This window comes from Mobula hypostoma, chromosome 31, assembly GCF_963921235.1.
Source record: "Mobula hypostoma chromosome 31, sMobHyp1.1, whole genome shotgun sequence".
Taxonomy (NCBI): domain Eukaryota; kingdom Metazoa; phylum Chordata; class Chondrichthyes; order Myliobatiformes; family Myliobatidae; genus Mobula; species Mobula hypostoma.
This window is the reverse complement of record NC_086127.1, coordinates 6,853,319-6,876,428: the sequence shown is the minus strand read 5'-3', so window position 1 is coordinate 6,876,428 and position 23,110 is coordinate 6,853,319. Positions and strand designations below refer to the sequence as shown.

Genomic DNA, 23,110 nt, shown 5'->3' with positions numbered 1-23,110 from the left:
AGCTGCTAAGGAGCTACTCCATTGCAGACATCCCGCTTCTCCCGGAAGTCTCCCGCAAATTGATGGTGCTACCTCACTGAAATCAGTTTTTGTAGGGTGGGATGTCTCATTTAGCTATTTTGAAGCTGGTCCCGGGCGGGGAGGTCTGATGCTGGGCAGCGAGTTCCAATAACTTTCTCGACCTGTCAGCCTCGCCCGGCTTCCTGGACAGAACCTGCTGTTTGGATTCAGAACCAGCAGAGGATGGTGTTCCAAGGGACATTTTCTAGACAGAGGTTTGTGATTAGTGCTGTTCGGCAGGGATCTGTACTGGGACCCCTGCAGTTTGTGATCTATGTAAACGACATAGGTGAAAATGTACACGAGCTGGTTAATAAGTTTGCAGATGATACGAATATTAGTGGTGTGGATAGCTTAGATGACTGGTAAAGAATACAATAGGATATCCTGCAGATCAGTTGCACAGAAAAGGCAGATGGAGTTTAAGCCAGCCAAATATGAGGTTTTGCACCTGGGTAGGTCAAATATAAAGAGACAGCACACTGACAAATGCAAGACCTTTAACAGTGTTAATGAGAAGAATGATCCTGGGATCCACGTTCACAGCTCCTTGAAAGTAGCTCCACAGGTTTATAGGGGGGTTAGGAAGACAGATGTCATGTTTGCCTTTATTAGTTGAAGCAATTGTGTCAGGAAGATATGTTGCAGCTTTGTAAAATTATAGTGTTGCATATAGTTCCGTTCACCTCGTTATTCTGTCGAGATATCCCGACGAGGGTAGTTTGGACCCAAGTGCAGGAGCATCCGAGGCTGGAATAGGGACACCGTATCAAGCTGGAGTGTAGACTGAGCAGAAACTAAAAGCAACACGATATCTTGAGTTGTGCTTACGATTGAGAACTGAACCTCGGCTCAGGTTCCTGGTGCCCGAAACATGATTGTCAATTAGCGGGACAGTCCTGAACCCTTAAAGGCACTCCACCAGCTATCCATACTCCAAAGAGTTACATCATCTAAATCCCGGAAGATGGCGTGCTTAGGGGTGTCTCCTAACGGTTATAGGAAGGATATATTAGATACAACAGTTCAACTCTCTATGACAGGGGAACACACAGCATAGGAGAATAGTCCCTGGTTTATTATTTTGTACAGTATTATTACACATTGCTAAATTATTATTGTGTACATTATTCAAAGAGAGAGAAAACTTCGCATGGGTTGGGGAGAAAAGTTTTTTTTTAAAAAAGGAGTGTTTCGCGGGGCTCGGCGCATTAGAACAGTGAGTATGACTGTGAGGCCAGCTTTCTGTTCTGGGTGTCAGGTGTGGGATGTCCAGGAGACTTCCAGCCTCCCTGATGGACACACCTGCACCAGGTACGTCGAGCTGCAGCTCCTGAGAGACCGAGTTGGGGAACTGGAGCTGCAGCTCGATGACCTTCAGCTTGTTTGGGAGAGTGAGGAGGTGACAGACAAGAGCTATAAGCAGGTAGTCACCCTGGGGCAACAGGAGACAGATAAGTGGGTGACCATCAGGAGAGGGAAGGGAGGGCACCAGGTAGCGGAGAGCACCCTGTTGCTGTCCCCCTTAACAATAAGTACTCCATTTTGAGTGCTGTTGGAGGGGACGAACGACCTACCTCTGTCGCTCCAAGCAGAAAAGGCCAAGTTCACTCAACCTATTCCCATAAGAAACGCCCTCCAATCCAGGAAACATCCCTGTAAATCTCCACCGCACTATCTCTACAGTATCCGCATCTTTCCTGTAGTGAGGTGACCGGAATTGAACACAGTTCTCCAAGTGGGGTCTGACCAAGGTCCTGTATAGCTGTGACATAACCTCACAGCTATTGAACTCAGTCCCATGGTTGATGAAGGCCAACACACCATACGCCTTCTTCACCACACTATCAACCTGCGCAGCAGCTTTGAGTGTCCCATTAACACAGACCTCAAGATCTCTCAGATCCTCCACACTGCCAAGAGTCTTACCATTAATACTATATTCGGTCTTCAAATTTCACAGTCTGACCGCCTGTGGGAGGAGGCTGTTTAGTAGCCTTGTGGTTTTAGTTTCGATGCTCCTGTAACGTTTGCCTGATGGCAGAAGAACAAACAGTTCACGGAGAGGGTGTGAGGGGTCTTTAATGATGTACCATGTCTTTTGGAGGCATCGACTGTGAAAGAGGTCTTGAACAGAAGGTAGGGAGACCCCAATAACCTTCTCTGCTCCCCTAACCACCCTCTGCAAGGCTTTTTTGTCGACAGCACTGCAGCTGGAGTACCAGGTTGTGATGCAAAAGGTCAGCACGCTCTCAACCACGCCTCTGTAGAATGTAGTTAAGATGTTAGTGGGGAGTGATGCTTGTTTAAGCTTCCTCAGAAAGTGCAATCTCTGATGGGCCCGTTTCACAATCCCAGTGGTGTTCCTGGACTAGGTGAGATTGTCCGAGATCTGCACCCCAAGGAACTATTGATGTCTTCCACTCTGTCCACTGTGGAGCCACTGATGCTGAGGGGTGTGTGCTCAGGCTGAGACCGTCTGAAATCGACGATCATCTCCTTGGTTTTGGTGACATTAAGCATCAAGTTGTTATCCCTACACCAGCTCTCTAGGTGTTTGACCTCCTCCCTGTACATTGTTTCATCATTTTTGCTGATGAGCCCCACCATTGTGGTATCATCTGCAAATTTAATGATCAGGTTCTCCTTGAATCTGGCTGCACAGTCATGTGTTAGCAGTGTAAACAGCAATGGGCTAAGCACACAGCCTTGTGGGGATCCAGTGCTCAGTGTGATAGAGTCAGAGATGTTCCTGCCAACACAGACTGACTGTGGACTCTCTGAAAAGAAATCGAGAATCCAGCGACACATGGCAGTGCTAAGGCCAAGCAGCGACAGTTTCTCCACTAGTCTCTGCGGGATGATGGTATTGAACGCTGAACTGAAATCAATGTACAGGATTCTGGCATAAGTGTCTTTGTTGTCCAAGTGAGAGGGAACTGTGTGCAGTGTGGTGGATATTGTGTCCTCCGTAGAGCGATTTGGACGATAAGCAAACTGCAGAGGATCCAGCGATGAGGGGAGGCTGGCTGTGATATGAGGCTTGACAAGCCGTTCAAAACATTTCATCACTATGGGGGTCAGGGCAACAGGACGGTAATCATTCAGACAGGCTACAACTGATTTCTTTGCTACAGGGATGATTGTGGAGGTTTTGAAGCATCTGGGGATAATAGCTTGACTAAGGGAGATGTTGAAAATGTCTGACAGGACATCTGCTAATACATCAGCACATTCCTTGAGCACACGTCCAGGGATGTTGTCGGGATCTCCTGCTTTTCGTGGGTTGACCCTGGCAAGGGTCCTCCGTGTTTGCTCTGGATCAGTGATTGGAGCCGACTGGTCAGATGGTAAAAAGGGGACTGGCTCTCCCCCTTGCTGTAGTGTTTGATGCTTCGAAGCGTGCAAAGAAATTGTTAAGCCTGTCTGGTACAGAGGCATCGCTGTCATCAGTTTTCTGCCTGATCTTGTAGTCTGTCAGAGCTTTAATTCCCTGCCACATCCGTCTGGTGTCACCTGTGTCACAGAAGTGTCCATGTATTTTGCCCGCGTAGGCCCTTTTCGCTTTCCTGATCCCTAGTGAAAGTGCAGACCTGGCTGAGCGAAGCACACTCCTGTCCCCCGATCTGTAGGCTGTCATGGGCCTTCAGTAGTGAACGCACCTCTGTTGTCATCCATGGCTTTTTATAACCACATGCGGTGAAGGTTTTCATCACAGTGACATCCTCCGTGCATTTGGCTGTGTAGCTGATTACTGCCTCCGCATACTGCTCAGTGTCTGTATGGTCGTCATAGGAGGCTGCTGTTTTGAATATATCCCAGTCTGTGTGCAAAAAACAGTCTTGTAGTGCTCAGGCTGCTCCTTTTGGCCAGACCCTTATCTCTCTTTTCTCTGCTCTCACATGTTTAAGCAGTGGTTTATATGCTGGTGTTAACATGACAGATACGTGGTCAGCATGGCCAAAATGGGGGCGGGGTGCTGCTTTGTATGCCTGTGGTGTGTTGGTATAAACCAAGTCCAGTGTGTTGTCTCCCCTGGTTTTGAAATCCACATATTGCAGGAATTTGGGGAACACGGTCTTTAAGCTGGTGTGGTTTAAAGTCCCCAGCAATCACCACGAAGCTGTCGGGATGTGTAGACAGTAGCTCACTGATGGCTTCATGTAGGCCTCCCAGTGGTTTGTTAGCATTAGCCTTAGCATTGGCACTGGGAGCTACGTAAACAGCTGCCACAAGCATGATGGTGAATTCCCTCGGCAGATAGAACGGCCGGTATTTCACAATGAGAAATTCAGCCAGCGGTGAGCAGTGTTTAGCAGCTACTGTAGCGTTCACACACCAGTCTTTGTTTATATAAACACACAGACCTCCTCCTCGGCTCTTACCGGAGCTAGCTGCCTCTCTGTCGGCACGAAACGATGTCATTCCCTCTAGCTGTATCGCCGCGTCCGGTATACTGTCATGGAGCCAGGATTCCGTTAAGACATACACACAGCAGTCTATAAATTCCTTGCGTGTTTCTCTCAGCAGACGCAGTTCATCCAGCTTGTTGTCGATGGACCGGACATTTGAGAGCAGGAGGGACGGTACCGCTGGCCTGGTGGGGTTGCCGGCCCTCTTACCCCTCCTCTGTCTTCTCTCACAGCACTACCGCTTCCTCCTCCCTCGGGAAGCAGCCGGCTTGGTAGCGAATAGTAGTCCGTAGCAGCGTAAACTGTCCATGTCACACCAGAACTCGTCAGTTTTTCCGACATAGTATGCCCTGATGTTAACGAGCATATTCCGACTGTATGTTATGCGTCCAGGACAAACAGAACAAACACTAGATACACTTATCACTCCCCGAGGGGGCACTGCATCCATGCGCGCCGCCATCTTGAAGAATCTTTGTATCAAAAGCAAATTTAGCTGCACATTTCTTCCACTGAAGACTGATGCAAAATACGCATTCAGTCCCTCTGCCATCTCACTGCCCTATCACTCAAGTTCCCATCCCGCTGCCAAATTAGTTTAAACCCTCCTTAATAGCTCTATTAAACCTGCCTGCTAGGATATTGGACCCCTTTGGGTTCAGGTGTAACCCATCCTTTTTGTACAGGTCGTACCTCCCCCCAGAAGAGGCCCCAGTGATCCAGGAACCCGAAGCCCTGCCCCCTACACCAGTCTCTCAGCCACACATTAATATTCCTGATCAGGCATTTCCTGTGCTCGTTAGCATGTGGCACAGGCAGCAATCGTAAAATTACTACCCTGGAGGTCCTGCTTTTCAGCTTCCTACCCAACTCCCTGAATTCTCTCTTCAGGACCTCCTCTCTTTTTCTACCTGTGTCATTGGTACCGACGTGTACCAAGATTTCTGGCTGGTGACCCTCTCCCTTCAGAATACTCTGCACCCAGTCCAAGACATCCCATACCCTGGCACCTGGGAGGCAATACACCATGCGGGTATCTCTATCAGGCTGACAGAACCTCCTGTCTGTTCCCCTCACTATGGAATCCCCTATGACTACCACATTCCTCATCTTCTTCTCTCCCTTCTGCACCACAGAACCAGGATCAGAGACTCGAGCACGATGGTCGTCCTATGACAGGTCACCCCCGTCAACGGCATCCAAAACGAGATAATGATTACTGAGGGGGGTGGCCACAGGGGTTCTCTCTACTGTCTGAGCTCTTCCCATCCCCTCCCTGACAGTCACCCACTTATCTAACTCTTGCGGCCTCGGGGTGACTAACTCCTTGTAGCTCCTCTCTATCTCCCGTTCACTCTCCCTGATAAGCTGTAGGTCATCGAGCCACAGCTCCAGATCCCCAACACGGTCTCTCAGGAGCTGCATCTCGGAGCACCTGGTGCAGATGTGGCCATCTGGGAGATGTGGCGGAGTGAAGTTAAGATGGTGCTAAACGGTGACTTCTTTGCTTGCATCTTCGGAAACAGCTCTATTTCTGTCTTTAAATTTTTCCCTTTCAGGGTTCTTTTGAAGACCCTGACCTGGAGTTACAGGCTGACTTTGATTCTTTGCGGGAATGGGACCCGTTCTCAGGGTTTCAGGACTGGCCGTTATCTGACATGCCAAGGGTTCAGTTTGAGACTCCAGCTCGGATTTTGAAGCCTAAGATCTCGGGGCTCGGGAGACAGGGGGAAGGTGTTGACAATCAGTGTCACGGCGGGAGACCCGTGTGTCATCGGGGGAGTCAGAAAACCTTCTGCTGTGGGCCCAAAGACCTGGGATCTATGCGATCTTCAGGCACAGAGCTCGAGAAAAACGACATAACGGACCTTTAACATCGTAAACCAGCGAGTTGTTTGTTATGTCTCCCCGCTTGCTGGGAAAATAGAGATACCGCTTTCTCCCTTATTAGGGAGAGAGAGAGAGAGAGAGAACCTGTGGGATGTCAAATACCGGTGGAATGCGAAGTCTTCGGGGTAACTGCAAGCCTGTGTCTTTGTTATTGCTTTGCTCATGCTGGAATGCTCGGTGGTGGTGCTGATGCTTTTTTTTGCCGGTGGGGGTAAGGGGGATTGTTGCTCGCTGCCGCTTACATGCGGGAGGGAGGGGAGCTGGGGGGTACTTTGGGGTTCTTATGTTTAACTTTGGGGCACTTCTCTGTTTTCGTGGATGTTTCTGTAGAAAAAGCATTTCAGGATGTCTATCGTATACATTTCTTTGACATTAAATTCTTGGGATCAGTTTTGGAATTGGGGATCAAATGTTTAAATAAATCAGTGGGTGAGGATCATCTTAGAAGGTGGAAGACTGAAGTTTGTTCAAAAGGTAGAGGATGATAGTTTTGTAATGCAGAAAAGATAATTGCCAGAATAAAGAATGTGTGATTTCACTGAGTAAACGCTACATTTATATTTATAAGACAAGTGCCGCACAGCTTCTGCAGGTTCATGGCAGTCCTATGAGTAGTCCACTGAAAGAGAGGATAATGATCCTAAGATAAATATGATCGGCTCAAGAGGAGGGAGATGTTGGCCAGAAAGAACAACAGTCTACAAGTCAGTGAATTCAAATGAATCCAACAGTGGAAATAGACAATCCAGTTGCCTTTGTTCTTGCCATGTGATTGAAGGAGATGGGGGCTGCCATTTTGTGAAGCTGCCCTGCATCCTCCATTTTGTGAGCTGAAATTCCTTGGCTAAATTCATGTTTTAAAGTCGACACAATGAAGCTCCAGGTAATCTGCTAAACCAGAGATCTTTCTCAGATAAGCTGTGGGTTGTGTACAATGACAGGTTCGCAGAAGAAATCTCATTATACTCGGGATCTGGGTCACCTGGTTGGACTGCTTTGAACCAATCAGGGTCAAAGAAAGCAAAGAGCCATAAGTTACTCGATGTCACTTGCAGAAGGAGAGCAAGAACTGGATGGTGACTTGAATCAGAGCCAACAAGACGGTGTAAAAAGCTAGTCTGATAACCCATAGCTAACAACACTGAATGCAACATTTCAACTGGTAGGGAATGAATATAAAAGCTTCGGGTGCATTGGCGGCAATAACTCTTTAACTACTAGAGGCCAACCATGCTTATATGAGTATCCCACCAGTACGTGGGGATGAGATCGGGTACGCAAAGTACATCTGGTCAGCGTAGACTGTTTTCCTGGGTAATGCCTTCTCTCTTCATGGAGGTTCAGGGAATCCTTGTAGGTGTGCACACAGGTAATAAATTTTGTGAACCCACGTATTCTTTAGTTAAGACAAGAAAAATATCTCCTGGTGCTGTAGTTACAAATTTTCGCTGATCAGGATGACTAAAGTTCATCATGGGAGGCTAATCCAGAAGATTCAGATGCATGGAGTCCCTGACGAATTGGCTGTTTGGATTCAGACTGGCTTGCGTATAGCAGGCAAAGGGTAGTCATTGAAGGGACTTATTTGAGCTGGAGGTCTGTGATTAGTAAGTTTCTGCAGGGATCTGTGAGTTGGGAGCCCTGCTGTTTGTGAAATGTATAAGCGCTCTTGATGAAAATGTGGATGGGTGGGGTCAGTAAATATGTGGTTAATACCAAGATTGGTGGAGTCATGGACAGTGTAGAAAACTGGAAAATAATACAGCACGTAAAGTTATAAAACTCTGGTTAGGCCACATACTTTACTTTATTGCCGCCAAACAATTGATACTAGAGCATACAATCATCATAGTGATATTTGATTCTGCGCTTCGCGCTCCCTGGAGTACAAATCGATAGTAAATATAATTAAAATTTAACTTATAAATCATAAATAGAAAATAGAAAAGGGAAAGTAAGGTAATGCAAAAAAAAAAACCGAGAGGCAGGTGCGGATATTTGGAGGGTATGGCCCAGATCCGGGTCAGGATCTGTTCAGCAGTCTTATCACAGTCGGAAAGAAGCTGTTCCCAGATCTGGCAGTATTGCGTACAATTCTGGTCACCTACTATAGGAAGGATGTTGAGGCTTTGGAGAGGGTGCAGAAAGGATTTACCTGATTTAGAGGGCATGTGCTATCACGAGACGCCGGATCAACCTGGGTTATTTTCTCTTGGAGTGTCGGTGGCTGAGGGGAGATCTGATAGAGGTTTACGAGGTTATCAGAGGCAGTGACAGAGTGGACAGAGGGCATCTGATTCCCAGGGTTGAAATGCCAAATACCAGAGGGCGTGCATTGAAGGTGAGGAGGGTAGTGTCAAGGGGTATGTGAGGGGTAAATGGCAGATGCCTGGGATATGCTGCCTTGTCGGGTGGCAGAGGCAAATATAATAGAGGATCTTAAGACAGGTTTGGATAGGCTCGTGGATGTAAAGAAGGTGGGGGGATATGAACATGGTGTCGGGAGGAGGGATGAGAGTTTCTGTGTTTTTATTTGCTTTTTAGCTGTCCCTGAAGAACATTGTGGGTCGAGTAGTCTGTTTCTGTGCTGAACAGTTCTCTGTTGCCATGTTCTATGATTTTCACGCTCATGTGGGTGGAAAGGCTATTTCTGCAAGTGGTGTTCGATGCAGAGGGACGCCTGCATGTGGTGCTGCTTTTTTGCAACCTCTGCACCTGTTATCCTTGCTGGCAGAGACTGAGGGTGTAGGACAGGGGTCTCAACCTTTTATATGGCATGGACTGCAACCATTAACCAATGGCTCATAGACCCCAGGTTTGCTGGAGGATATGCAACTTCGCGCCATAAGTGGGGACTCAACATTTAGGCTGAATCTCTTGCACCATTTATCAAGGTCACAGATGCTGGCACTTGGCCTTGCCACGAGTTGTTGGCTCTTTCCCTTGATCGCACCCTGTTTCCAGTGTCTGTCAATCTCTGCTTTGAATGTGTTTAGGCTTCTTGTCCGAAACAGTCCGGCCTGGGAGTCACACCTGGGAAGAATTTGTTAAACTTGATCCCTTTCCCTCGAACTGACCTTCATTACCGCAGATGCCCCAGGAAGAAAAACGTCCTTGGTAGCATCCACATTCAGTTTGCCTGGATGTATTTCGGGCTAATTATTTAAGCAGGGATATACGGGCATTGAAAGCAGTCCAAAAGGGATGTACCAAGCTTTGTCATATAGTGACTAGCTGAAGGAAAAAAAAGATTTGTGTCTGATGTGGTTTGGGGAAATCAGAAATGAACATGGATATTGATTGTACACCCACCCAATTGAAAATCTCTGCCAAGTCCCCCGCCTTTCCCCTACCCACCTGACACAGCTGGAGCAATGTTAGAAGGAGGAATGAGAATGGGCAAATCGGGCTCCATCGCGTTGTACAAAGCACAACCAGCTGTAATGGCTGAAAGAGGTGTTTCACCTAAGGGCTGAGCGAAGGGACTTTTGAACAGCTGACATTTCAGGCTTTGAATATTTAGTTTTTCATGCTTTACAATTTTCCCTGTTTATCTGTGTGCTCTAATGTTTTAAAACAAAATAGCTGTTCATTCACAAGTAAAAGCTCTCAGTTAAGTTGATCGGACTGTCGGGTTGGGGCTGAATACCTTTTGAAGGCTCTCTATAGTCGAATCCAGTTAAGTGGGTCATCGATTAATCGCGGCAGCTGCTTTTTTTTTTGGGCGGGACATTACTTAAGGAACAAGAACAAATCCTTCGTTTATTTGGGGCACTATGCCGCTTAATTGGGACAGGAGACTGTTGTTAAACAACTTCTCACTAGCATCGGTCGCCTGCTTCATTGCTCTTTAACCTGGATTTGCATTTTGCAGATAGCAACACAACTGAAATGGGAGGAATATGCTCATGCTGCAAAACTCAGTCTGAACAGTGGCCGGATAGGGAAGCTGATCACCTCATAAACGCGAGTGACAGTGCAGCAAGTTCTCTGGACTCTGAACCATGCCAAGGAGATCCACCCGGGGGCGTCATTGCTCACCAAGGCTGTCCTTCTGACACAGATGTCCCAGAACCGTCTGGATGCTTTGAACATGAAGCAGGTTAGTCCATTGCAAGTAGTTGCAAGTTATACGTTTAGTACCTTGTCAAATGTTAGGTCAGAACTCTGACTAATTCTGCAATTATTGAAGAGATAGCATAATGTGTGGACATGTTAACCAAAGGCAGGCCTGTTTGAGTCGCCCGCTGAACCTTTTTAGAACATGTAGTTGGCAAAAGAGACGAGAGCGAGCCAGTGGGCATAGGATACAATGTGCTCGTCCCTCCCTTCCCTCGTTCATACAGCACGCCGCAACAAGACGGCGCCGCCAATACACGCTCGTGCCAAATTAACCTCGTGGCTCAAACACCCTTGGAATGTGGCTGGAGAGCGGAAACACATGTGGTCACCGGGGCAGCGTGTGGACTCTTTAGACAGAGGCAGACCACTGGGGCTGTGAAACATTACGCCAGCTGATGTGCCCTGATCCAGTAGGGCGTGGCCCGAGCTGCGCACACTGCTCCAAGTTAGGCCTCACCACCATCTTTATACTACTTCAAAATAACGCACCGACTGCTCCACTCAATACGTTGATCTATGTGCCAAAACCTATGTTTACTGTCTACCTGTGATGCCATGCTCGAGCAATTATGGATCTGCACTCTGTCCTACGACACTTCTCAGTGCCCTGTAGTTTACTGCGTAAGTACGACCCCGATTCGCCCTTCCGAAGTGCAGCACCCTACGTTTGGCTGCATCAAGATCCATTTGTCATTTTACAGTGGATCTTCGCCGGTAAATCCCTTCTGCACCCTGTCCAGGCCAGTCACACGCACTCTCCCATCTGTGACGCAAACATCATTCTGTGAAGTGTTTGACCCGAGGGAGGCGATGTCCCGGAATCGGGGCAGCGCACGACCCGGGGAGGGTGGGGTCGCGAGGGAGGGGACGATGAGTGACACAGTGACGGTAGGGTGCCCGGAGTAGGCCTGTGAATGCAATGTTACGCCAAGCGTGTAGGGTGGGGTCCTGGGAGATGCGATCATCGATTCATCCTGGGAAGTCTATAGCGGAAGGTGTGTGAAAGGGACCGTGAGTACAGGACAGGTGGGGGGCAGACCTCTCTCGGCTTGTCACACCAGGCAGACGCTGATACAGCAGCCCTGTTACTCAGGCAGGTCTGCAACTGACATCTGCTGCAGCTCTCGGGTGATCGCCGCAGGATGCCAGGTGATAGCCAGTTTGGGAACAGGACTGGGACCAAGCAAAGTGCATGGGTTTAGAGCATAGACCCCTTGGTTAATGGTAGGGGTCCATTGCACAAAAAGGTCGTAAAGCTCTCGTTTAGAGTGATGGGGAAAATGTTTAGAAAGGATTTGAGGGGAAAAAATGCACAGAGGGTTGTTGCAATCAGTAACGCCAGAGAGGATGAAATGTCCCCTCTGCCTTTGAGAGGTAACTGCCTGGACGACCGGCCCCGATGGCGTACCTGGTAAGGCTCTGAAAACCTGCGCCAACAACCTGGTAGAAGGATTCAAAGGCTTTTTTAATCTCTCATTGCTGCAGTTGGAAGTTCCCACCTGCTTGAAGAGAGCAGCAATTATACCAGTGCCCAAGAGCAGGGTGAGCTGCTTTAACGGCTATCATCGAGTAGCATTCACTTCTACAGTGATGAAGTTGTTTGAGCAGTTAGTTATGGCCAGGATCAACATCCGCCTGAGGACCTGGACCCACTGCAATTTGCCTGTCGCCGCAATCGGTCTACGGCCAATGTGATCTGATTGCTTCTTCACACGGACCTGGATTACACATTACACATTACAAATGCCTGTGTCAGCATGCTGTTTATTGACTATAGCTCAGCATTTAACATCACCATTCCTGCAGCTCTAATCGAAAAGCTCCAGAACCTGGGCCTCAGTATCCCCCTTTGTAACAAGATCCCCGACTTCCTGATCGGAAGACCACAATCTGAGCAAAAAGGAAGTAACATCTCCACTTTGCTGACTTAGCCCAACGGTCCACTTCCTCTACACCGAGGACTGTGTGGCGAGGGACAGCTCAGATGCCATAAGTAAGTTTGCTGACAATGCAACTATTGTTGGCAGAATTTCAGTTGATGTTGGGAGGGCTTACGGGAACGAGAAATACCAGCTAGCTGAGTGGTGTCACAGTAACAACCTTGCACTCAATGTCAGCCAGATCAATGAACTGATTATGGACTTCAGGAAGGGTAAGGTGAGGGAATACACACCAGTCCTCATCAAGGGGTCAGGAGTGGAGAGAGTGAGCAATTTCAAGTTCCTGGGTGTCAGTATCTCTGCGGGCCTAAGCTGAACCCAACATATCGATGCGGCCATAAAGGAGGCAAGATGGCGTCTATATTCACTGGGTGCTCGAGCAGGTGTGGCATGTTACCAAAAACACTCTCAATTTTCTGCAGAGGGACTGTGGGAGAGGGCTCTGACTGACTGCGTCACCATCTGGTGGAAGTGGGAGTGGGGGGTGTTGCTACTGTGCAGGATCGAAGTCAGCTGCAGATGGTCGTAACCTCGGTCAGCTCCATCATGGGCAACAGTCTCCATGGCAGCCCAGACAGTTTCAATGAGCGGTGCTCCAAAAACGCAGCGTCAAGCATTCAGGACTCCCATCACCCAAATCAGGCCCTCTTCTCACCGTGAGCATAGAAACCTGAAGCCACACACTCAGCAATTCAGGACATGTACTTCCCCTCTTCCATCCGATTTCTGACAGTACATTGAACCCATAGACACTACTTCACTCATTTTTCATTTATGTTTTTGCTCTCCTTATTTCACCAATATATTTTTACTGTAATTCAGTTTTCTATTATTATGTATTGCATTGTTCTGCTGTCGCAGTTACCAACTTTGTGACATATGCTGGTGATACTAAACCTGACTCGATTCTGATGTGTAATAAGACCAGCAAGGCATTGCAGGAATTGTGCTGATGGTCAGTATGTACATGATGGGCTGAATGGCCTGTTTCTGTCCTCCCTGACAGAGGGTAGTTTGTAGATGAGGAATCAGCAGATCGCAAAGCAGTGTTTTCCTTCAGATGATTATCGGCGAATCCTCGTTCTGTTTACAGCAGACAGCACAAAAGGTACGAGACAGCACGAGATGTATGCTATGTGCATACATCTATTGATGCTTCTGGACACAGCTTCAGTGATGTCCCTGGGATCATCGGGTGTTTCGGGGCTTTCAACATCATACAACTTCCTCCAGGTGACCCAGCCGGGGCTGATCAGACCCCAGCTTGTGTCCAGATGGCTAGCTACTTATGACTCCATGGCTCCCCTCTTTTGAGCCACAGCCATCTTGAGGCCCCCTCTGCCGCATCGGTGGTACTGCGGATGGCTCTCCTCTTCCTCTCTCCCTCCATGCCTAAAATGCTGAAGGCTCTAACTAAAGAATTGGCTACGAATCCCCTACAACCACCCTCCACTGGGAGACACCTCGCTCTCCATCCAGCCTGCTGACAGTTGCTGACCAGTCTTGCGTACTTGGAGAGCTTCCTTTCAAAGGCCTCTTCCAAGCTATCTTCCCATGGGACTGTCAGCTCCAGCAGCACCACTTGCTTAGTAGACTCAGACAGTAGGACAATGTCTGGTCGCAGGGTGGTGACTGCGATATGGTTGGGGAACTTCAGCTGCCGTTCGAGGTCCACCAACAGCTGCCAGTCCCTTGCAGAGGTCAGAATGCCTGCAGATGTTCTTTTGGCAGGTATTGGCTGCTCCCCAGCTCTGACAAAGGCAATGGTTTGCTTGGAGGATCGGGACCACTTCGCCCACTCAACTCCTGCGCTGACGGCTTCAGCGATGGTCTTCAGGACCTGATCATGCCTCCACCTGTACCGTCCCTCACCAAGTGCCCTTGCACAGCCGCTGAGGATGTGCTCCAGGGTTCCTCACCTGGAGCACAGTGGGCACGCAGATGACTCTACAGAATACCCTCAAGCATAAATTTTGCCTTGACATCAGCTCCAGATTTAATGCCTTGGTGTGGATTTCACAAATATGGAGGAAAAGAAGCAATAAAGAGTCAACACCTGAATTTTTTGAGGATGTAACTATGAAAATGGACAAGGGAGAGCCAGTGGATGTAGTGTACCTGGACTTTCAGAAAGCCTTTGCTAAAGTCCCACATAGGAGATTAGTGGGCAAAATTGGGGCACATGGTATTGGGGGCAGAGTACTGACATGGATTGAAAATTGGCTGGCTGAGAGGAAACAAAGTAGTGATTAACGGGTCCCTTTCGGAATGGCAGGTGGTGACCAGTGGGGTACCGCAGGGTTCAGTGCTGGGACCGCAGCTGTTTACAATATATATTAATGATTTAGATGAGGGAATTAAAAGTAACATTAGCAAATTTGCCGATGACACAAAGCTGAGTGGCAGTGTGAAATGTGAAGAGGATGTTATGAGAATGCAGGGTGACTTGGACAGGCTGGGTGAGTGGGCAGATGCAGTTTAATGTGAATAAATGTGAGGTTATCCACTTAGGTGGTAAGAACGGGAAGGCAGATTATTATCTAAATGGAATCAATTTCGGAAAAGGGGAAGTACAACGAGATCTAGGTGTTCTTGTACACCAGTCACTGAAAGCAAGCATGCAAGTACAGCAGGCAGTGAAGAAAGCTAATGGCATTCTGGCCTTCATAACAAGGGGAAATGAGTATAGGAGCAGAGGTCCTTCTGCAGTTCTACAGGGCCCTGGTGAGACCACACCTGGAGTACTGTGTGCAGTTTTGGTCTCCAGATTTGAGGAAGGACATTCTTACTATTGAGGGAGTGCAGTGTAGGTTCACAAGGTTAATTCCCGGAATGGCGGGACTGTCATATGTCGAAAGATTGGAGCGACTGGGCTTGTATACTCTGGAATTTAGAGGGATGAGAGGGGATCTTATTGAAACATGTAAGATTATTAAGGGATTGGACACGCTGCAGGCAGGAAGCATGTTCCCACTGATGGGTGAGTCCAGAACCAGAAGCCACAGTTTAAGAATAAGGGGCAGGCCATTTAGAAAGGAGTTGAGGAAAATCTTTTTCACCCAGAGAGTGGTGGATATGTGGAATGCTCTGCCCCAGAAGGCTGTGGAGGCCAAGTCTCTGGATGCTTTCAAGAAAGAGATGGATAGAGCTCTCAAAGATAGTGGAATCAAAGGTTATAGGGATAAGGCAGGAACTGGATACTGATTGTGGATGATCAGCCATGATCACAGTGAATGGTGGTGCTGGCTCGAAGGGCTGAATGGCCTACTCCTGCACCTATTGTCTATTGTTAAGTACAGCCACTGGTTGAGAGAGTTTAACGATATTGACTGGGATTCCCATGCTGTAAAAGGGCTGGATGGGATAGAGTTTCTCAAATGTGTTCAGGTAAGTTTCCGTAATCAATTGAGCCACCCAGTAACTCATTGACTTAACCCGAACCCCATCACAGGGCAATTTACATTGACCAATTAAACCAGCTACCGGTGCGTCTCTGGACTAGGAAGCAACCGGAAGAAACCCAGGCACACAGGGGTAGGAAAGTACACATTTGCTCACAGAGGACACCATAACTGGGCTCCAAGCTACTACACCCTGAACATCAATGGTGTCGTGCTACTGTGGTGTCCACGATGCTGTTGCTTTATTTGAGAAAGGCTCTAAAAATAATCTCAGGCATTTTAGGATGGTGGAGGTGACATCAGTAGGGGTAAGTTATTGGAAGGTATTCTAAGTGTTAGAATTTTGATAGAAATGGATTGATTAGGGATAGACAGCATGGCTGTCTGGTGGTGCGTCCTTTCATCCAGTTTTATAGAGTTTTTCAAGGAAGAACCAGGAAAGTTGATGAAAGAATATTTTCCATATGGATTTTGGCAAGGCCTTTTTTCATCTCACGGGGGATGAGCCAAGCTGGTTCGGCCACTTGGCATTCAAAACGGATTAGACGCTGGATATGCAGGAGAAGCCAGGTAGTGATAGTAGGTGGCTAGTTGTGTCTGGAGGCCTGTAGGTAGTGGTGTACTGCCAGGATTGCTGCTGGGTCCGTTGTTGTTTGTCATCTATATACACAATCTGGATGGTGGCTTTGTGGCTAAGTTTGCTGACGTTATGAAGATAGGTGGAGGGGCCGGTAGTGCTGAGGAAACAGAGAGTCTGCAGAGAGACTTGGATAGATTGGAAGAATGGGCACAGAAGTGGCAAATGAAATACAGTGTTGGAAAGTGTATAGTTATGCACTTTGGCAGAAGAAATAAACGGGCAGACTATTATTTAAATGGGGAGAGAATTCAAAGTTCTGAGATGCAACGGGACTTGGGCGTCCTCGTACAGGATACCCTTAAAGTTAACCTCCAGGTTGAGTCGGTAGTGAAGAAGGCAAATGCAATGTTGGCATTCATTTCTAGAGGAATAGAGTATAGGAGCAGGGATGTGATGTTAAGGCTCTATAAGACACTGGTGAGACCTCACTTGGAGTACTGTGGGCAGTTTTGGTCTCCTTATTTAAAAAAGGAAGTGCTGACGTTGGAGAGGGTACAGAGAAGATTCACTAGAATGATTCAGGGAATGAGAGGGTTAACATATGAGGAACGTTTGTCCGCTCTTGGACTGTATTCCAAGGAGTTTAGAAGAATGAGGGGAGACCTCATAGAAACATTTCAAATGTTGAAAGGCATGGACAGAGTGGATGTGGCAAAGTTGTTTCCCATGGTGGGGGAGTCTAGTACGAGAGGGCAAGACTTGAGGACTGAAGGGCGCCCATTCAGAACAGAAATGCGAAGGAAGTTTTTTAGCAGAGGGTGGTGAATCTATGGAATTTGTTGCCATGGGCGGCAGTGGAGGCCAAGTCGTTGGGTGTATTTAAGGCAGAGATTGATAGGTATCTGAGTAGCCAGGGCATCAAAGGTTATGGTGAGAAGGCAGGGGAGTGGGACTAAATGGGAGAATGGATCAGCTCATGATAAAATGGTGGAGAAGACTTGATGGGCCGAATAGCCGACTTCTGCTCCTTTGTCTTGTGGTCTTATGGATAACATGGTAAACTGGATTAACAGGTTTGCGGATGACACCAAGACTGGGGGTGCGTGGGCAGAGGGGAAGGCTATCAAAGCTTACAGCAGGATCTGGACCAGTTGAAAATTGAGGAAAGTGAAATGCAGAGAAGTGTGAGGTGTTGCTCTTTGGGATAACAGGCCAGGTTATAACCTGCACAGTAAACACTGGAGGGCAGTGTGGACTGCGATCGAACTGAATGATCTGGGAACACAGACACGTGATTCTTTACAAGTGTCATCACGGGTAGACGGGGTCGTAAAGGGAGCTTTTAGTACATTGGTCTTCAGAAAGTGAAGTGTTGTGTTCTAGGTCTTCGGATGTTGTGTTGAAGCTGAATTAGGTGTGGCCCATTTTGGATTATAATGTCTATGGGAAATACGTCAAAAATATTGAAAGTGTGCGGAAAGAAAGAATACAATGATGTTGCCGGGGACGTGGGGACCTGATTTAATAGAATAAATACATGCAGAATCTTTTTATTTAGGTTGGGTGAGACTAACAGTGGAGATCATGAGTTAAGGACGAAAGATGAAATGTTAAAGGGGAACAAGAAGGGGATCTGCTTCACTCACTGGGTGGCAAGAGTCTGAGACTGGCTGCCTGCAGAAATGGTGGATGCGGGTATGATTTCAACATTGAAGAGAAATCTGGGTAGGGCTATGAATGGGAAGGACATGCAGGGCTATGTTCCAGGTGCAGGTTGCTAGGTCTAGGCAGATTAATATTTTGGCTGAAAGGCCTGTTTCTGTGTTACAGTGTTCTGTGACTCGAAGGAATAACCGGGGGGTGGGGAGAGGGTAGAATCCCCTGGGGACTCTGGTGTGCATTAATGTACTGACTGGAAAGAGAGGCTTCCACAGTCATAGGGATTAGTGGCGTGTTCTCCAGGGAACAGCTGAAAATGCAGATAGCCATAGACCTCAGCAGCACAGAAGCAGCTCGTTGACCTGTCTACTCCCTGCCTCAGTCTATGAGCTATCCAGTCTCCCCTGTCTGAGTGTTTCCTTCTTTGGTAGTACCATACCTTCTCCTTTAATCCTTCTGCTCTGTTGTATCTAAAACAACGGAAATCTGGTGCATTAAGCTGCCAGTTCTGTCTCTCCTGCAACCAAACCTCACTAGTGGTTACTATTTCATTATTCCACATGATGATTCACGCTCTAAGCTTATCCGCCTTATGGTCAACACGCCTTGCATTAATATAGACACAATTCAGAGCAGTAACCAGACACAAGCAAGTGAAAATCTGCAGATGCTGGCAATTTGTGTGTGCTACTCAAAACAGTATTGCTTAACCTTAGGATTCTGACTTTATATAAAGGCCCAGCAACATTTTCCGCACAACCACTCCACGATCTGCCCTAGTACAGTGGTTTCCATCCCCTACAACTCTACTTAAAGCCCCTGAGTAGGAATCGTAAACGTACCCACAAGGATATTAGTCAAGTTAAAGTCCAATTGCCCTGTCAGTACAGGTCCCACCTTACCTGGAAGGGAAACTAATCTGAAGTCATACTTCATGCAATCTCTCCTTGGCTATGTTCTATTATCTTCCTATTTCTGACCTCACCAGTACGTGTCGCACACTCCTGACCCTGGCACCTGGGGGGCAACCTGCCATCCGGGATCTTTTTCTCATCCACAGAGCCTCCTGTCGGTTCCACTAACCTAGAGATCGCCTGTCACTACTGCTTCCCTGTTTTCTCCTCTTCTCTTCTGATTCACAGAGCCACACAGTGACAGAGACCAAACACCCATAGATTTCCTCTCTAGGTCAGTATACCTGCTACGGAGAGGAACGGCTCCAGGGGTACACTGCACCGGCTGCCTACCTGCTCACCGCCTCCTGGCGGACACCCAATTAACTGTGTCTTACACCTTAGGAATAACTTGTAGGCATCCGTTAGTCTCAAAATAACAGTTTCAAAATAACAAAAAAGGAAAAGGGCCTGGAGCAAAAGTTTGGGCACCCTACATAGCAGTACTTAGTAACACCCCCTTTGGCAAGTATCACAGCTTGTAAATGCTTTCGGTAGCCAGCTAAGAGTCTTTCAATTCTTGTTTGGAGGATTTTCACCCATTTTTCCTTGCAAGAGGCTTCAAGTTCTGTGAGATTCTTGGGACATCTTGCATGCAGTGCTCTTTTGAGGTCTATCCACTGATTCTCCATGATGTTTAGGTCGAGGGTCTGTGAAGGCCATGGCAAAACCTTCAGCTTGTGCCTCTTGAGGTAGTCCATTGTGGATTTTGAGGTGTGGATTTTGAGGTGTTTTTAGGTTCATTATCCTGTTGTAGAAGCCATCCTCTTTTCATCTTCAGCTTTTTCACAGATGGTGTGATGTTTGCTTCCAGAATTTGTTCGTATTTAATTGAATTCATTCTTCCCTCTACCAGTGAAATGTTCCCGGTGCCACTGGGTGCAACACAAGCCCAAAGCATGATCCATCCACCCCTGTGCTTAACAGTTGGAGAGGGGTTCTTTTCATGAAATTCTGCACCCTTTTTTCTCCAAACATACCTTTGCTCATTGTGGCCAAAAAGTTCTGTTCAAAAGGTTCAAAGGAACATCTAAACAAACCTGATGCATTTTGGAAACGAGTCCTGTGGACTGATGAAGATAAAATAGAACTTTCTGGCTGCAATGAGCAAAGGTATGTTTGGAGAAAAAAGGGTGCAGAATTTCATGAAAAGGACACCTCTCCAACTGTTAAGCACAGGGGTTTGATGTTCAAGGAGCCAACTGGGGCCGCACTGTGGACCCTGGAGCTCAGCACTCTGTGTCGTGCTGGGAAATACACGGTCAACGGGAACCCTTTACTCCCTGTGATGTCCACTGCACATCTCCACAGACCTGGGTGTTTAATTTGTGAGTGATCCCAGGGAGGGATGGAGATGAGTGGAGGAGAGGTCAGAGGATGAGAGAGAGTGAAGGGGAGGAGAGGAAGGAGAGCGGAAGAGATTAGAGACAGGGTAGGGGAGGACAGGAAATGAGGTGGAGGGAAAGTGAATTAGGGAGAGTGGAAGGAAGGGACAGGGTAGAGGAGGAGGGAGAGAGAAGGGGAGGGGAAGAGAGGAAAGAGGAGGATGAAGGTCGAGAACGGGTATGGGGAATAGAGGGAATGTGGGGAAGGGCTGAAGGGGGAGTGGACTGATAGTGGGGAAGGAAAAGCAGAAGGGAGGGGAATGAAGAAAATGGAGGGATGAGTGTGACAGAAAAGAGAGGAGGATGCAGAATTGTGGAGGAGAAGTGGTATGAGCAGATTGTAGGGGAGTAAGGATGGTGAGTGCAGAGAGGGGTGAGGGGAGTGAAGAAAGAGGGTGGTACGACGGAGGGTTGAATGGAGGAAATAACAGATTGGAGGGGAAATTGGGGGCTCCAAAGGGAGATGATTGTTCATTGTTCGCCACTGGTGCCTGAAATGTGGTGAATGTTGTTCGTTGTTTAAGAAGGGCAGCAAGGACGGGACAGGGATCAGCGGGGTTCAGGGTATCACTGGCTGACACTGGACTGATCAAATAGGTGGAGATGGGATGGGGTGGCAAAGGGATTGGAGATTGGTCATCATGTGGAGATTGGAGGAGATGCCTGGAGATATGTAGCCCAGACGGAGGGTGGGAATACACTGGTCACCTGCTGAATATTGGACATTATATGGAGGTTGACAGGGCTATGGTGCATCAGGGTATTGAGCGGTTTTTGAAGTATTGGGGCAACTGAAGCATTAGGGCACTGGGGCATTGGTGAATATTGGAGGTTTGATGGGTCTTTGTGAAAAGGTTGTATCATGGGGTGATGTAGAAGGTCAGGACTGGGTTTGGGTTTGGTAGACTGTGTAGGGGTAGTGGGGTGAGCCACTGTGGCTTTTGGACACAGTGAGAGGGATGATTGAGCAGAGAGTGGTGCAGTAACTGTCAAAGGGATGTTCTGAGAGGTCAGAGAGGAAGACTGACAGATCAGAGGGAAGACACTAGTGAGGAATGAGAGAGGAGAGGCAGGAACTGTGACAGGATGGAGAGGGAAGGTGGAGGGACGGTGGACCACAGTTGTTGGACAGAGTAATAGAGGAAAGCAGGATGTACTGGGTGAGTCGCAGATGGAGACTGAGGAGACAGTGTGCGGGTGACTGGGATGGAGAGGGACAGGGTGTCTAACAGGAGGAAGAGAGAGTGAAGCACGAGTTGTGTCTGTGGGATGGGGGAAAATTAAAGGACAGATTTCAGTGTCTCAGGAGGGATGGATAGGGTGTGAGATGACAGAAGAGGGTTGACTAAAGAGGGAGGTGTGAACAGCATGGGAGGACAGTGTGGGGGGGGGGTTGGACATTTAACCCATTTGATGCTGGTTGATGGTTTCTGCCCACGTCGTTACCTCCCATCTCCCCAATGCCGTTCCCCCTAATCACAGTTCTCTGACTGGTTGACATCTGTACTGAACTTGTGGGAGTTGTGATGTTATGTTGAAATTGTATAGGACATTGGTGAGGCTGATTTGGAATATTATGTAATGATCTGGTCATCTACCTACAGGAAAGTTATCAATAAGATTGGAAAGTGTGCAGAAAAAGTTTACAAGGATATTGTCGGAACTTGAGGACTTGTGTTACTGGGAAAGATTCAATAGGTTGGAATTTCATTCCTGGACACAAGAGAAGGAGGGGAGATTGAATCAAGGAATATAAAATGATGAGGGATATTGGTAGTGTAAATAAAAGCAGGGTTTTCCACTGACATTGCGAGAGTCTAGAACTGCAGAAGTCATAAGTTGAGGGTGAAAGGTGACATAGTTAAGGGGGAACCTGAGGGTCAACCTCTTCACTCAGAGGGTACTGAGAGTGTGGAATGAGCTGTCAGTGAAGTGGTGGATGTGGGTTTGAATGTAACAACAAAGAGACGTTTGGATCAGTAAAGGATGGGAGGGGTCTGGGGGGGCTATGGTCCATGTGTGGGTCAATGGGAATAGGCATAATAGCAAGTCACCATAGACTAGATGGGCTGATGGGCCTATTTCTGTTCTGTTCGCAACTGAAGGGTGAGTGACGAAATGAACGATTTAAGCTGATTACTTAACCTAGATGATGTTGAATGGCGATTGTTCACAGATCGCTGAAACTGGGAGTCCAGAGATCAATGTCTGGGGAAAGGGGTGGTCAGTGTGTACTCTGAGTTCAGGTTAAACTCCAGGCCTCTTCTGACACCTTGTGCAAATAACTCAGCATTTCTCCTGGCCAGCTGTAAGCGTCTCTCAGGCCTCTACACCTGTAAGGTACTGCTGTCCGGGAAAATCTCAGACACTTCGGGAGCTGACGTGTTGTGAATCGCCATACACCGCTGGATGCTGATACCCCAGCGAATCCCGGATTGCCTGGGACCGTGAGGCCCTTCCACTGGCAGGGCGACGTGATGGAGTAACGGTTAACGTAGCAGTTTCCAGGCTCGGTTTCCGCTGCGGTCTGGAATGGACTTCGTACTTCCTCTCCCTGACCACGTGGGTCTCCCCCAGATGCTCGGGTTTCATCCCACATTCCAGCGACGTGCGGGCTAGCTGGATGGTTGAGCGCAGCAGGGTGCTGCGTGTGCATTGGGCTGGAGAGCTGTGTTACAGTGCTGCATTACAAACAGCAAATGGAAAAG

The 23,110-nt window shown here is 47.9% G+C and overlaps 1 protein-coding gene across 1 annotated transcript in view; it reads left to right on the top strand.

Annotated features, from left to right (window-relative positions):
- Window positions 1-23,110, top strand: part of LOC134339993 (NACHT, LRR and PYD domains-containing protein 3-like) — a 37,848-nt gene that overhangs the window by 4,308 nt on the left and 10,430 nt on the right. The window contains exon 2 of the mRNA XM_063036834.1: window positions 10,237-10,464. Within this exon, the coding sequence (XP_062892904.1) occupies window positions 10,254-10,464 (211 nt within the window). The 5' untranslated portion in view covers window positions 10,237-10,253. The remainder of the gene's footprint in view (window positions 1-10,236; window positions 10,465-23,110) is intronic.